Source organism: Nerophis ophidion, linkage group LG05 (assembly GCF_033978795.1).
Source record: "Nerophis ophidion isolate RoL-2023_Sa linkage group LG05, RoL_Noph_v1.0, whole genome shotgun sequence".
Classification (NCBI taxonomy): Eukaryota; Metazoa; Chordata; class Actinopteri; order Syngnathiformes; family Syngnathidae; genus Nerophis; species Nerophis ophidion.
This window is the reverse complement of record NC_084615.1, coordinates 25,594,479-25,606,978: the sequence shown is the minus strand read 5'-3', so window position 1 is coordinate 25,606,978 and position 12,500 is coordinate 25,594,479. Positions and strand designations below refer to the sequence as shown.

At 38.7% G+C, this 12,500-nt stretch overlaps 1 protein-coding gene across 3 annotated transcripts in view; it reads right to left on the bottom strand.

Moving 5' to 3' along the window:
* The window catches only part of map3k7 (mitogen-activated protein kinase kinase kinase 7), a 59,583-nt gene that overhangs the window by 32,293 nt on the left and 14,790 nt on the right, over nucleotides 1-12,500 (bottom strand). For all 3 annotated transcript variants that reach the window (XM_061900388.1, XM_061900389.1, XM_061900390.1), the window contains exons 4-9: nucleotides 10,989-11,054; nucleotides 10,768-10,813; nucleotides 9,376-9,514; nucleotides 3,680-3,808; nucleotides 434-558; nucleotides 209-339 (exon numbers count right to left, since the gene is read on the bottom strand). In XM_061900388.1, the coding sequence (XP_061756372.1) occupies nucleotides 209-339; nucleotides 434-558; nucleotides 3,680-3,808; nucleotides 9,376-9,514; nucleotides 10,768-10,813; nucleotides 10,989-11,054 (636 nt within the window). The remainder of the gene's footprint in view (nucleotides 1-208; nucleotides 340-433; nucleotides 559-3,679; nucleotides 3,809-9,375; nucleotides 9,515-10,767; nucleotides 10,814-10,988; nucleotides 11,055-12,500) is intronic.

Genomic DNA, 12,500 nt, shown 5'->3' with positions numbered 1-12,500 from the left:
CAAGCAGTCGGCTTTCAAATTCTTTTAACCCAATACGGCCCCCAAGTCAAAAAATTTGGACACCCCTGTTCAATATGCATATTTAAATGTAATTAACCTGTCTTGGTTGAGTGAATAAAATGCCCAAAAATGTAACTGTACCAGCACTGGCAGTAAATAGTTGTAATTTCATGCATAAAAAATATTTTATTGGAATAGTCCATATTACCCTCATAAGATGAGTCATGATCTTCACAATCTCTTCCATGGAAGGCCTCTGAGAGGGGTCTTTTGACCAACAGCGAGTCATCAAACTCTCAATTGGCTTGGGCAAATTCGTGATTAACGGTGGTCTTGTGCCTAAAAAAATATATAATTTCTCATTATTAAGCTCTGTATTAATGTACTATACAGGAGTTGCAAAGATATTCTTTATTCAAGCCCTCTCACTCACCATTGTGCACTGCCCACATAATACGGAAAGCCGGTCCTCCAATTTCATCAAAGGGCTTCCTGCGTGTGATCACTTCCCAGAGAATAATTCCCCAGCTGAATACATCACACTTCTCACTGTAATTGCTACCTGGAAGTTAAATGGAATATTGTTATTTAAAAAGATAGTTGTGATCAATTGCTTACTACAGTAATTGAGTACTGCTAACAATGACGTGTGTGTGTGTGTGTGTGTGTGTGTGTGTGTGTGTGTGTGTGTGTGTGTGTGTGTGTGTGTGTGTGTGTGTGTGCGTGCAAGTGTACATTTATTTATACATATATATATATTTACATATAGCACAGGCCAAAAGTTTGGACACACTTCATTCAATGCGTTTTCTTTACTTTCATTACTATTTACATTGCAGATTGTCACTGAAAGCATCAAAACTATGAATAAACATGTGGAGTTCACACAAAAAAGGTGAAATAACTGAAAACATGTTATATGTTCTAGTTTTATCAAAATAGCCACCCTTCGCTCTGATTACTGCTTTGCACACTCTTGGCATTCTCTCGATGAGCTTCAAGCACAAGTTGTCTGTGCTTGAAGCACATACACATACATCTTGAAGCTCATCGAGAGAATGCCAAGAATGTGCAAAGCAGTAATCAGAGCAAAAGGAGTTTCTAAGATGGTCAGGTTGGTGACTAGCTGCTTTTGCTCCTCACCTGCAAAAGCTGCGGTACTGTCACCCTGTGCGCCCTATATCACATCTCCTTCACTGACTAATGCCCCCTCTGGACTTTACTGTTTAACTCAGTGGTTTTTAACCTTGTTGGAGGTACCGAACCCCACCAGTTTCATATGCGCTTTCCCCGAACCCTTCTTTATTGAAAAATAAATTATTATTTTTTTCAAATTCAAGACAAAGTTATATGTTTCTTACTTGTGCGTGCACAAAATGAACCGTGCATGAACATCACTTTGTACAAAGAACAAAACCAACACAGTGCATTAACTCATAACAAATTACACACCTGGAAATCAGTGTGACTTCTGCTGTTGCTTTTGAGAGACCAGTTCAGATATGCGTGGCTTCACTTTGGCAAGTACCACTCTCATGTCATTTTCACAGTAAAGTCTGTTCTTTTTCTTCGTTTTCCACCCAGACATAAAAAACTAGTACACAGCTCATGAAGAACAATAATTTTTGTTATTGTCATCGGAAGTGGCCCAAAACACTGATATTAGAGAATGATCTCATGGAAATAATCGATGTCATTTGATTATAATGATAAAACATTTAACTTATTTAGTCAGATTTGGGAAAGGTGTGCTGCTGGTGAGGCCACAGAGCATGTGCATGTCTGAAGTCGCTCACATGTGCTCCACTGAATGCTCAAGGAGTTTTTGCATTTGCTCACACGTGGAAAATTAGGGGGAACATTGTTTGGCGGTATCCATAATACGCCGATAGAGAGAAGTTTTTATTTACACGATGAGTAGGGTGAGTCTTGACTTCTGCGGCAGAGGCTCTGCTGAACACTTGAGGCCGACTCACCGAACCCTTAGGGTTCGATCGAACCTAGGTTAAGAACCACTGGTTTAACTGTTAATATAGTGTGCTTGATTTGATATGCAGAGAAAAAGCTTTTTAAATGTTATCGCCAACGATCGTCATTTAATCGGCGGAGCCACAATTGTGATCGTGATTTCAATTATAACAATCGTGTAGCCCTATAACAGGGGTCGGCAACCTTTACCACTCAAAGAGCCATTTCAACCCGTTTCACAAAATGAGGAAGACAATGGGAACTATTCTCGCCAATATCTGCTGGTGGTCACCCAGATGAAAAGAATAAGGGCATGCTATGAAGCAATTGCCTTAAACACCTACTATAACATGTACAAACTGCTTGCCAGTCCAGCAACATGTTGTGAGAGGCTTCCGCAGCAACACGCACGCGACTGGAAGGCATACTGGGTGACACAGAGTACGCTGACGGTTGTGATATAAACAACTTTAACACTCCTACTAATATGCGCCACATTGTGAACCCACACAAAAGAAGAATGACAAACACATTTCGGGAGAAAATCCTCACAGTAACACAACATGAACGCAACACAACAAATACCCAGAATCCTTTGCATCCATGACAACCTGACTATGCTATACACCCTGCAAGCACCAACCCCCCTCCCCCCCTCCCTGCATGGTTGAGGTGGGTGGGGTTTGGTGCTCGCGGGGTGTATAACATAGTCAGTAATTGTCATGGATGCAAAGGATTCTGGGTATTTGTTTTGTTGCGTTTATAAATAAATGGGTTGTACTTGTATAGCGCTTTTCTACCTTCAAGGTACTCAAAGCGCTTTGACACTACTTCCACATTTACCCATTCACACACACATTCACACACTGATGGAGGGAGCTGCCATGCAAGGCGCCAACCAGCACACATCAGGAGCAAGGGTGAAGTGTCTTGCTCAGGACACAACGGACGTGACGAGGTTGGTACTAGGTGGGAATTGAACCAGGGACGCTCGGGTTGCGCACGGCCACTCTCCCCACTGCGCCACGCCGTCCCGTTTATGTTGTGTTACTGTGAGGATTTTCTCCCAAAATGTGTTTGTCATTCTTCTTTTGTGTGGGTTCACAATGTGGCGCATATTAGTAGGAGTGTTAAAGTTGTTTATATCACAACCGTCAGTGTACTCTGTGTCACCCAGTATGCCTTGCAATCTCATACATGTGCCGATAGAAGCAGCGAAATGCATGTTTTCGATCGGCACGTAAATAGCATTCCGTGAATGGCGGGCGTAATGACGTTCAAGAGGACGCAAATAGCATTCCGTGAATGGCAGGCGCAATGGCGTTCAAGAGGACGTTAAGAGTAATATCATCACGGCACGCCCTTAATATTGTAGTCCGAGTGAAAATTGGAGAACGTTGACTCCGGGTGATGTCCGGGAGAGGCATTGAATTCCGGAATCTCCCCGCAAAAATCTGGGGGGTCGGCAATTGTGCAGCTGAGCCGCATCAGAGTTGCCAAAGAGCCGCATGCGGCTCCGGAGCAGCGGGTTACCGATCCCTGCCCTATAAAATGGTATATCCAACTTTAAGAGTATCGTAATCTGCCTCATCGTCTCAAAATCACCTGAAAAATCCCATTTCAAATAAATATTTCAGATTTATAGCAGGTAGTAATCATGCAGTAAGAATACACATCTACAAAAAAGGTATAGGAAAACCCAAATAAATACTTGCCTTCAAATACCTCTGGAGCCATCCATGCTGCACTTCCTTTGTTGTTCGTCATATGAGTCTGAATGTCACATGCCGTTCCAAAGTCACAGATCTTAAGCACAGTGCCGCCAGCCACAAGCAGCAAACTAAAATCAAAAAAAGTAAATTAGAGCATGAAAAGGTGTTGAAATGTTTTTATTGCACATTAGAAATCTTGCAAACTTGTCAGCATTTACATGTCAATGGGGAACCTGGGTTAATCACCTATCATCTTTATCACACCGTATCACTTCAGTAGGACTATTTTTGTGGGAAAATACTAGTTTTAGTGTTGTATAGCATTTTGTATAGCATTCATGTAGGTATAAAAAATACAACCAAACAGTTTTGCAGAACACTAAGAGTTCATAAAGGATATAGCAACTCAACAAACTACTACCCTGAGCATTAAAATCCCCCCCAACACGGAGGTGACACAATAAATTACCGTATTGGTCAGCAGCCAAAGAAGTTGCTTTTGTAACCTGTAACCATACGTAAATAGTTTTGGGGACCACATTTCTGGAAAACTAAGGACCGGGAAGGCTGGAGTTTTTTTTTCACTATTACTAGTTTCCAGGTCAATATGGTATAGCAAGGTCATGCACAGTCCGCCGGCCTCTGCGTCATTACAGAGGACAATTATTTTAATTATTGCACAATTTAGACATTTTGTTGACCATACAAATCATTAGGGCAAGAGCAACTTTTATTTTTAAGTATTGTCTGTTAAGAGCTAATCATTTAAGTTGTTTTATTTTCTAAGAAATGTTCTTTACATTTTCAGAGTGGTTGCTGCTAATATATGCCAATGTTTAGTCATTTATAGAGAGATGTACATTGCAGATGTACAAACCCAAAACCAGTAAAGTTGGCACCTTATGTAATTTGTAGACAAAAACAGAATACAATGATTTGTACTTTTGAACTTATATTCAATTGAATACACTGCAAAGACAAGACATTACATTTTAGAACTGAGAAAAGCAATCTTGCAAAAAAGTTGTCACAGGGGCATTTTTACCACTTTGTTACATGGCATTTCCTTTTAACAACACCCATTAAACGTTTGGAAAAAAAGGAGACCAATTTTTGAAGCTTTTCAGGGGGAATTTTTTCCCATTCTTGCATGATATACAGCTTAAGTTGTCGTATTTTACGCTTCATAATGCGCCACACATTTTCAATGGGGGACAGGACTGAATTACAGGCAGGCCAGTCTAGTACTCGCACTCTTTTACTCACAGATATGCTGTTGTAACACGTGGCTTGGCATTGTCTTGGCATTGTTCATGATAACGTTGCATGGATGGTAACATACGTTGCTCAAAAACCTGTATGTACCGTTCATCAATAATGGTGCATTCACAGATGTGTCTTTTACCCATGCCTTGGGCATAATACACCCCCATACCATCACAGATGCTAGCTTTTGCACTTTGCGCTGAGAAAAGTCAAAATGGCTATTTTACTCTTTGTTTCGGAAACCACGATGTCCACAGTTTCCAAAAACAGTTTGAAATGTAGACTTGTCAGACCGCAGAACACTTTTTCACTTTGCATCAGTCCATCTTAGACAAGCTTGGGCCCAGCGAAGCAGGCGGCATTTCTGGGTGTGGTTGATAAATGGCTTTTGCTTTGCAAAGTAGAGTTTTAACTTGCACTTACAGATGTAGCAACAAATTGCAGTTACTGACAGTGGTTTTCTGAAGTGTTCCTGAGTGCATGTGGTAATATCTTTTACACACTGATGTTGCTTTTTGATGCAGTACCGCCTGAGTGATCGAAAGTCCGTAATATCATCACTTACGTGCAGTGATTTCTCCAGATTGTCTGAAGCTTTTGATGATATTACAGACGGTAGATGGTGAAATCTCAAAATTCCTTGCTCGTTAAGAAATGTTCTTCTTAAACAGTTGGACAACTTGCTCACGCATTTGTTCACAAAGTGGTGACCCTCGCCCCATCCTTGTTTGTGAATGACTGAGCATTTCAGGGAAGCTGCTATTATACCCAATCATGGCACCCACCCGTTCTCAATTAGCCTGTTCACTGGTGGGATGTTCCAAATAAGTGTTTGATGAGCATTCCTCAACTTTCCCGTCTTTTTTGCAACTTGTGCCAGCTTTTTTGAAACATGTTGGAGGCATCAAATTCCAAATTAGCTAATATTTTCCAAAAATACCAACGTTTTCCAGTTCGAATGTTAAGTATCTTGTCTTTGCAGTGTATTCAATTTGATATAAGTTGAAAAGGATTTACAAATCATTATATTTCTTTTTTATTTACGATTTACACAATGTGCTAACTTAATTGGTTTTGAGTTTGTCCTTCAAATAACGGTAGAAATATTTCAAATATTAAAATAAACTGTGGTAATACAGCAGAATGAAATGTATTGTTTAATTAATGTGAGCAGCCCTATTGCAAATAATTAACGACGGTGGCAACCACCCACGTCCAAAAAAAAACAATAACAACAACTTAAAACAAGGGTGGAACATTTTCACAAAGAAATTGTAGTAATACATAGAAGACAAGTGAGTGGACAAGAAAAAGGGCGTAGGCATACACGAAGACCCAATGTGACCCCAAGACAGAGGAGGTTAAATGATTGAGTGAGAATTGTGCTTAAGTCCAGCAAGGTACAATTGCCTGGTCTGAGTATGCCCTCTCAGAACCAGTGGTTTTAACATTAATGGCTGGGAGTTGAGTTATTTTGAGACAACAGTAACTTTACACTGTCATACAAGCTGTTTTATGTTCCACTAAAATACTTCCCTAAATTTGCGGTGTGCAGTCACTTTTTGTGAGGTACTGTGTTAGAGATGGTACGGTTTATGAAATAAATCAAAACTGTTGGGATAACTTCACACGGTTCGGAGTAAATGTATGTGTCCCCATCAGATTCAATGATACTACATAAGATGAGAAACATCGATGCTAAAACAGAGGATTCATGTTTTGTTACTCAAACTAATTTACATTGCAGTGCACGTAAAGTCTGGCATTTGCATGTCACACCAATGGTGCGTTCAAGTTGTACACGTATGTCAGAATTTTAATGGATACTAGAAAGGAAATAGTTGTTCATTAAACACCTCTTTTGTGGACAAGGATAGATGCAGCCACCAAAGCACATCCATTCCCTTTATTCACTAGCGCTAACATTATGCATTCAACATCGTTTGGCAAAATCTTGTAGTTTGAGCCACTTCAGCAGACTGCAGCAAACGTCATTTAGCAATTCATGAAACATCTTTTAATGATGTGCACACCAATGTTTTACTTCTCTATTATTATTACTACAGTTGTCTTTTAAAATGTATAAACTTGAAAAAGTTAAAAACTAATCTACAAAATCCCAATATTTATATTGTTTTTGTTTTGATTTAGACAAATAAAACATTAATGCTGATAAAGTTTGTAATTCACTTTATGTTAATAGTATAATGATGAGATTACAAAGATTATAGTTTTTTTTTTTTTTTTGGTTTACATAAAATTAAAGGTCGGAGCTTCAGGTACCATGTTTAAGTTGTATTTCATAAGATATTTTTTGTAAGAACCACAACCAATAAATTGTAATGGTACTGAGAATGGATATATGGCGGCCCGCGAGACGTTATTATGCGGGCCCGCGCCTTGATATGACAATTTAATGTTGGTGCTGCCCGCGACTTTAATATGAACGGCGCTTGATAGGTCATGCTTGCCAACGTCCCCAATTTTCCCGGGAGACCCCTGAATTTCAGGGCACCAATTCTCTCGAAGCCCCTGTGAATTTTTACCAGATCAACAATATTCAGGGAGTGCCATAATGGCACTGCCTTTAGCGCCCCCTACATCCTGAACTGACAGCGTGCAAGCCCAGTTGTCTGTTGCATCTGGCCGTGTGAGACGCACGTGTGTTATTGCAAGATATATTTGATCAACAGCTACACATGTCACACTAAGGGTGACCTTAAAAAAACTTTTTACACTGTTACTAAAAAGAGCCAGACTGTGAACCCACACCAAACAAGAATGACAAACACATTTTGGGAGAATATCTGCATCGTAACACAACATAAACACACCCGATGCAGACCTAACTCTTCCGGGCTACAATATACACACCCCTGCTACCACCACTCCCCTACCCTCCCTACTTGCGTCGGTTGAGGTGTTGTACATTGTAGCCCTGCGAGGTGTTCTGGGTATTTGTTCTCTTGTGTTTAAGTTGGTTTAGGGTATGGAATTTCTCCCAAAAATGGTTTGTAATTCTTGTTTGGTGTGGGTTCACAGTGTGGCGCATATTTGTAACAGTGTTAAAGTTGTTTATACAGCACCCTCTGTGTGACCGGTATGGCTGTTGAACAAGTACGTCTTGCAGCCACTAACGTTGTTCTGCACAAGTCTCACACAACATGATACAGAGCCGGCACATTGGTTGTGTGATATAAAAAGGTGCTCGATGACATGTAGTGGAGCAGTAGTCTTCTTTTGGGGGTGCGCGGACCCCTGGAGATACTTGAAGGTATGCCAATGGGCAATTGAGATTTATTAAAAACATTCTAAAAAACAGCAGCAATTCATGAATCCTTTGTACATATGTTTATTGAATAATACTTCAATGAAGTTTGAATATAAGTTCATAAACTGTGAAAAATAATATAACAATCCAACATTCAGTGTTGACAGCTAGACTTTTTGTGGACATGTTCCATAAATATTGATGTTAAAGATTTATTTTTTTGTGAAGAAATGTTTAGAATTAAGTTCATGAATCCAGATGGATCTCTATTACAATCCCCAAAGAGGGCACTTTAAGTTGATGATTACTTATATGTGTAGAAATCCTTATTTATAATTGAATCATTTGTTTATTTTTCAACAAGTTTTTTAGTTATTTTTATAACTTCTTTTCCAAATAGTTCAAGAAAGACCACTACAAATGAGCAATATTTTGCACTGTTATACAATTGAATAAATCAGAAACTGATGAAATAGTGCTGTATTTTACTTACTTATCTCTTTTTTTCAACCAAAAATGCTTTGCTCTGATTAGAGGGTACTTGAATTAAAAAAATGTTCACATGGGGTACATCACTGAAAAAAGGTTGAGAACCACTGTTGTACAGGATGTTAAAGGCAGTGCAGTCACGGCAGCCCTTAATAATGTCGGCCGGGTGAAAATTGGGAAAAATTCGGGAGAATGGTTGCACCGGTAGATTTTCGGGAGTTGCACTGAAATTCAGGAGTCTCCCGGAAAAATCGTGAGGATTGGCAAGTATGTTGCTAGGGCGGGAAAGCCATTCAAAGAAGGAGAATTCGTTAAAAAGTGCATGTTAAATTTTTTAAGAAATCTTTTCTTGCGGCCCTGCCTCACCCAGTTTCTGCATCCAGTGGCCCCCAGGTACATTGAGTTTGAGTCCCCTGCTATATTGTATGTATTATTGATTATATACTTTAGTTTGTAGTTATACTAACTCCATCCACCCATTTTCTACCGCTTATTCCCTTTTGGGTCGTGGGGGGCGCTGGTGCCTATCTCAGCTACAATCGGGCGGAAGGTCGCATACACCCTGGACAAGTCGCCACCTCATCGCAGAGTTATACTAACTGTATAACTGTGTAAAGTATAAAATACAATTATTCGGGTGATAACATGTCAGGTGACAAGGCGGCATACTTGGGTGGCTTGAGGTCCCTGTGGATGAGAGCCTTTGGTTTCATGCCATGGAGGTAGGCCACACCCTGGGAGCACTGTAAACACCAGCTCATTGCATGGGAAGCAGTGTAACCGGGGAGGGGTTCAGCACCATGCAACACTATAAACAAGAAAGTGTAGTCACAACGATGACAATGACAAAGTACAAAACTCTGGAGGAATAATTTACATGCATCGGTTTGTCAAAAGACTTTTGTTATACAGTAGTACCTTTGTTCATTCAAGGAAAACATGATTATAAATGAGAAGCAACCTTGTTGCATGCTGTTCGTGTAACTGATTTTTATTGGCTTAAACCAGGGCCAAATCTTTTATTATTAATAATAACCAATGCCAAGTAGGTCAGTAAATGCTAAGCAATTTAAAGTAAATATTATTATTTTAGTTGTTATACTGAAAGTGATGAAGCAAATAGGTATTTGTGTTGTATTCAATAATACTTCTTCTAAATAATGACTTCATTTAATTTCACTATGCCAATGAAAAACAAACTGTGAGCCAAAAATGGCCGTCTTGCCTCACATTGGACACCCTTGGACCTGTCCAACTTGACATTTGTCCTGGGTATCTTCTTGTTACCGTATTATTGCCATAAATGAAAATCCATTTTTTCGCCAAAAAAATTATACAGTATATTGAATCTGCAAATGTTGACAGGTATGTCCTGGCTTAAAATGTTAAATTTGAGGACGTTTTAGTTGAAGTCGCAGTTAAAGTAAATCATGTCTTTAACAACTACACATTACAGACATGAAATCTATTTAATGTGATCCCTCATCTTCCAAGTAATTAATGGCAGTGACAACGTTGCACAAAAATGAGGTTACAAATGAGGATTTGTAGAAAAAAAGTTACATCTGACGATAATAATGAAAGCTTACAAAGCTTGTACTTTTTGCTATAAGACAGTATTTTTTTTTCAAGAATATGTAAAAAAAAAAAATAAAGTCTAGAAGGTAGCAAGATCATGCTGTAAGAAAAGTCTTCCACAAATATTTAAAATAGATGAAAGCCAGTCAAAAATGGTTTTGTAGGATTAACTTATATTTCAGCGACACTTTATCAAAGAGCTTACTGCAACTCTTGACTTAGTTATAGTTGCACTCAAAAATATACAACCCACATTAAGTGCGTTTTTTTTCTAAATGTACAACTTTTTATATGCTGGCCAAATTAGCATTATAGTAAATGTGTTGAGTTATTTAAGTTGTTTCTGTTTTGTTGGTTTATTATACTAGAGCCAGTATACAGACTTTACAAAAAATACAATTATGAAAGTCCAATCATTTTGAATACAACTGTACAAATGTAGATCTTTGGTCAATTAACAATGTTGTTTAAGTGTAAACTCACCATTATAGAGTGATCCACCTTCTGCATATTCCATCACAAGGCAGACCTAAACATAATACAAAAATAATCCCTTATTACACCAATACGTATTATGAATTTCATTGTAGCTAAAGCAATACAATGCACAGTCAAATAATATTTTGCATTATGCATTTTCAACACAATGATGTGACAATACCTACATGCCACAATGATATGTAGATTTTTATTTTTTTACTTACTGGATTATTGCACGAGCCATACAACTTCACAATATTAGGGTGATTTACACGTGAAAGCTGCCGGAGCTGGTGAAAAAGGGACACATAAATGCACAATAATACAGTTGAGCATCTGACGTAGACGGTAGGCCATGATTTTTCAGCTAGACTGACAGTGGTTTACATTTTTTATCAAATCTGTCCAAAGACAAAAGCGAAGTGAATTATATTTATATAGCGCTTTTCTCTATTGACTCAAAACTCTTTAAATAGTGAAACCCATTATCTAAGTTGTATTTCAACCAGTGTGGCTGGCACTAGGAGCAGGTGGGTAGAGTATCTTGCCTAAGACACAACAGCAGCGACTAGGATGGTGGAAGCGGGAATCAAACCTGTAACCCTCAAGTGGCTGGCATGGCCGCTCTACCAACCGAACTACGCCACCCCAAAACAGAGTGACAATGCTTTGGGTCAAGATCCTGTAAATCTAACATGATTTTTTATTCAACATTTAAAACACTTCCTTGCTGTCCACATAACAAGTAATTTTGGTTTTTTGGTCAACATTTTGCACAGATTATGTCTTACAAACCAGCTTTAAGCCGCTTTCTGACCATCTCTTCAGAATGCGCCATTTTGTGGGCGGTCTTATTTAAATAGATCCACTTCGACTGAGTCTTCTCCTCGCAGTAGTTTTTAGCGCTTCAAAATTGAGTCTACTGACAGATGTAAGTTCGAACAATGTTACTTTTTGTTAGAAATGATAGAGGATACATGGGTATGTACAAGCCAGTCCGCCTACAACAAGAGGATAGAAAAAAAGAAGGATCGCCTGACTACAAAGGCGGACTCGTGCAAAGCGCTTCGGGTAACTACCGGTATCTACAATATATTGCGATATCCGCTGACGTCAAAAGTGGGAATAACGTCACAAATTGAGCAAATTCCAAAGTGCTCCTTTGGAGGAAGTATGAAAGAAGGCAATATTATTTTGTAAATATCTTCGCCTACATGGTTTGATTTCACATTTTTAGGGATTTATGCAGATCACAAATGTACAAAATACAGGTACTAAGAGGTAATAAAAGTTGGTTTTGCAAAATATGTACCCTTTAAGGGTGAAAGAGATATTTTACTTATTTTCACTCAAGTGTGTGTACCAAAACGTACAAAAGTCATTCCAGGTGATCTTTATGTTATAATGTTTCATTGTATATACAGTACATTCACATGTATATATACACACACACACATATATACAGTATATATATATATATATATATATATATATATATACATACACACACACACATATACGTACGTATATACAGTGGGGCAAAAAAGTATTTAGTCAGCCACCGATTGTTCAAGTTCTCCCACTTAAAATGATGACAGAGGCCTGTAATTTTCATCATAGGTACACTTCAACTGTGAGAGACAAATTGTGGAAAAAAAATACAAGAATTCACCTTGTAGGAATTTTAGAGGATTTATTTGTAAATTATAGTGGAAAATAAGTGGTTGGTCAACCAT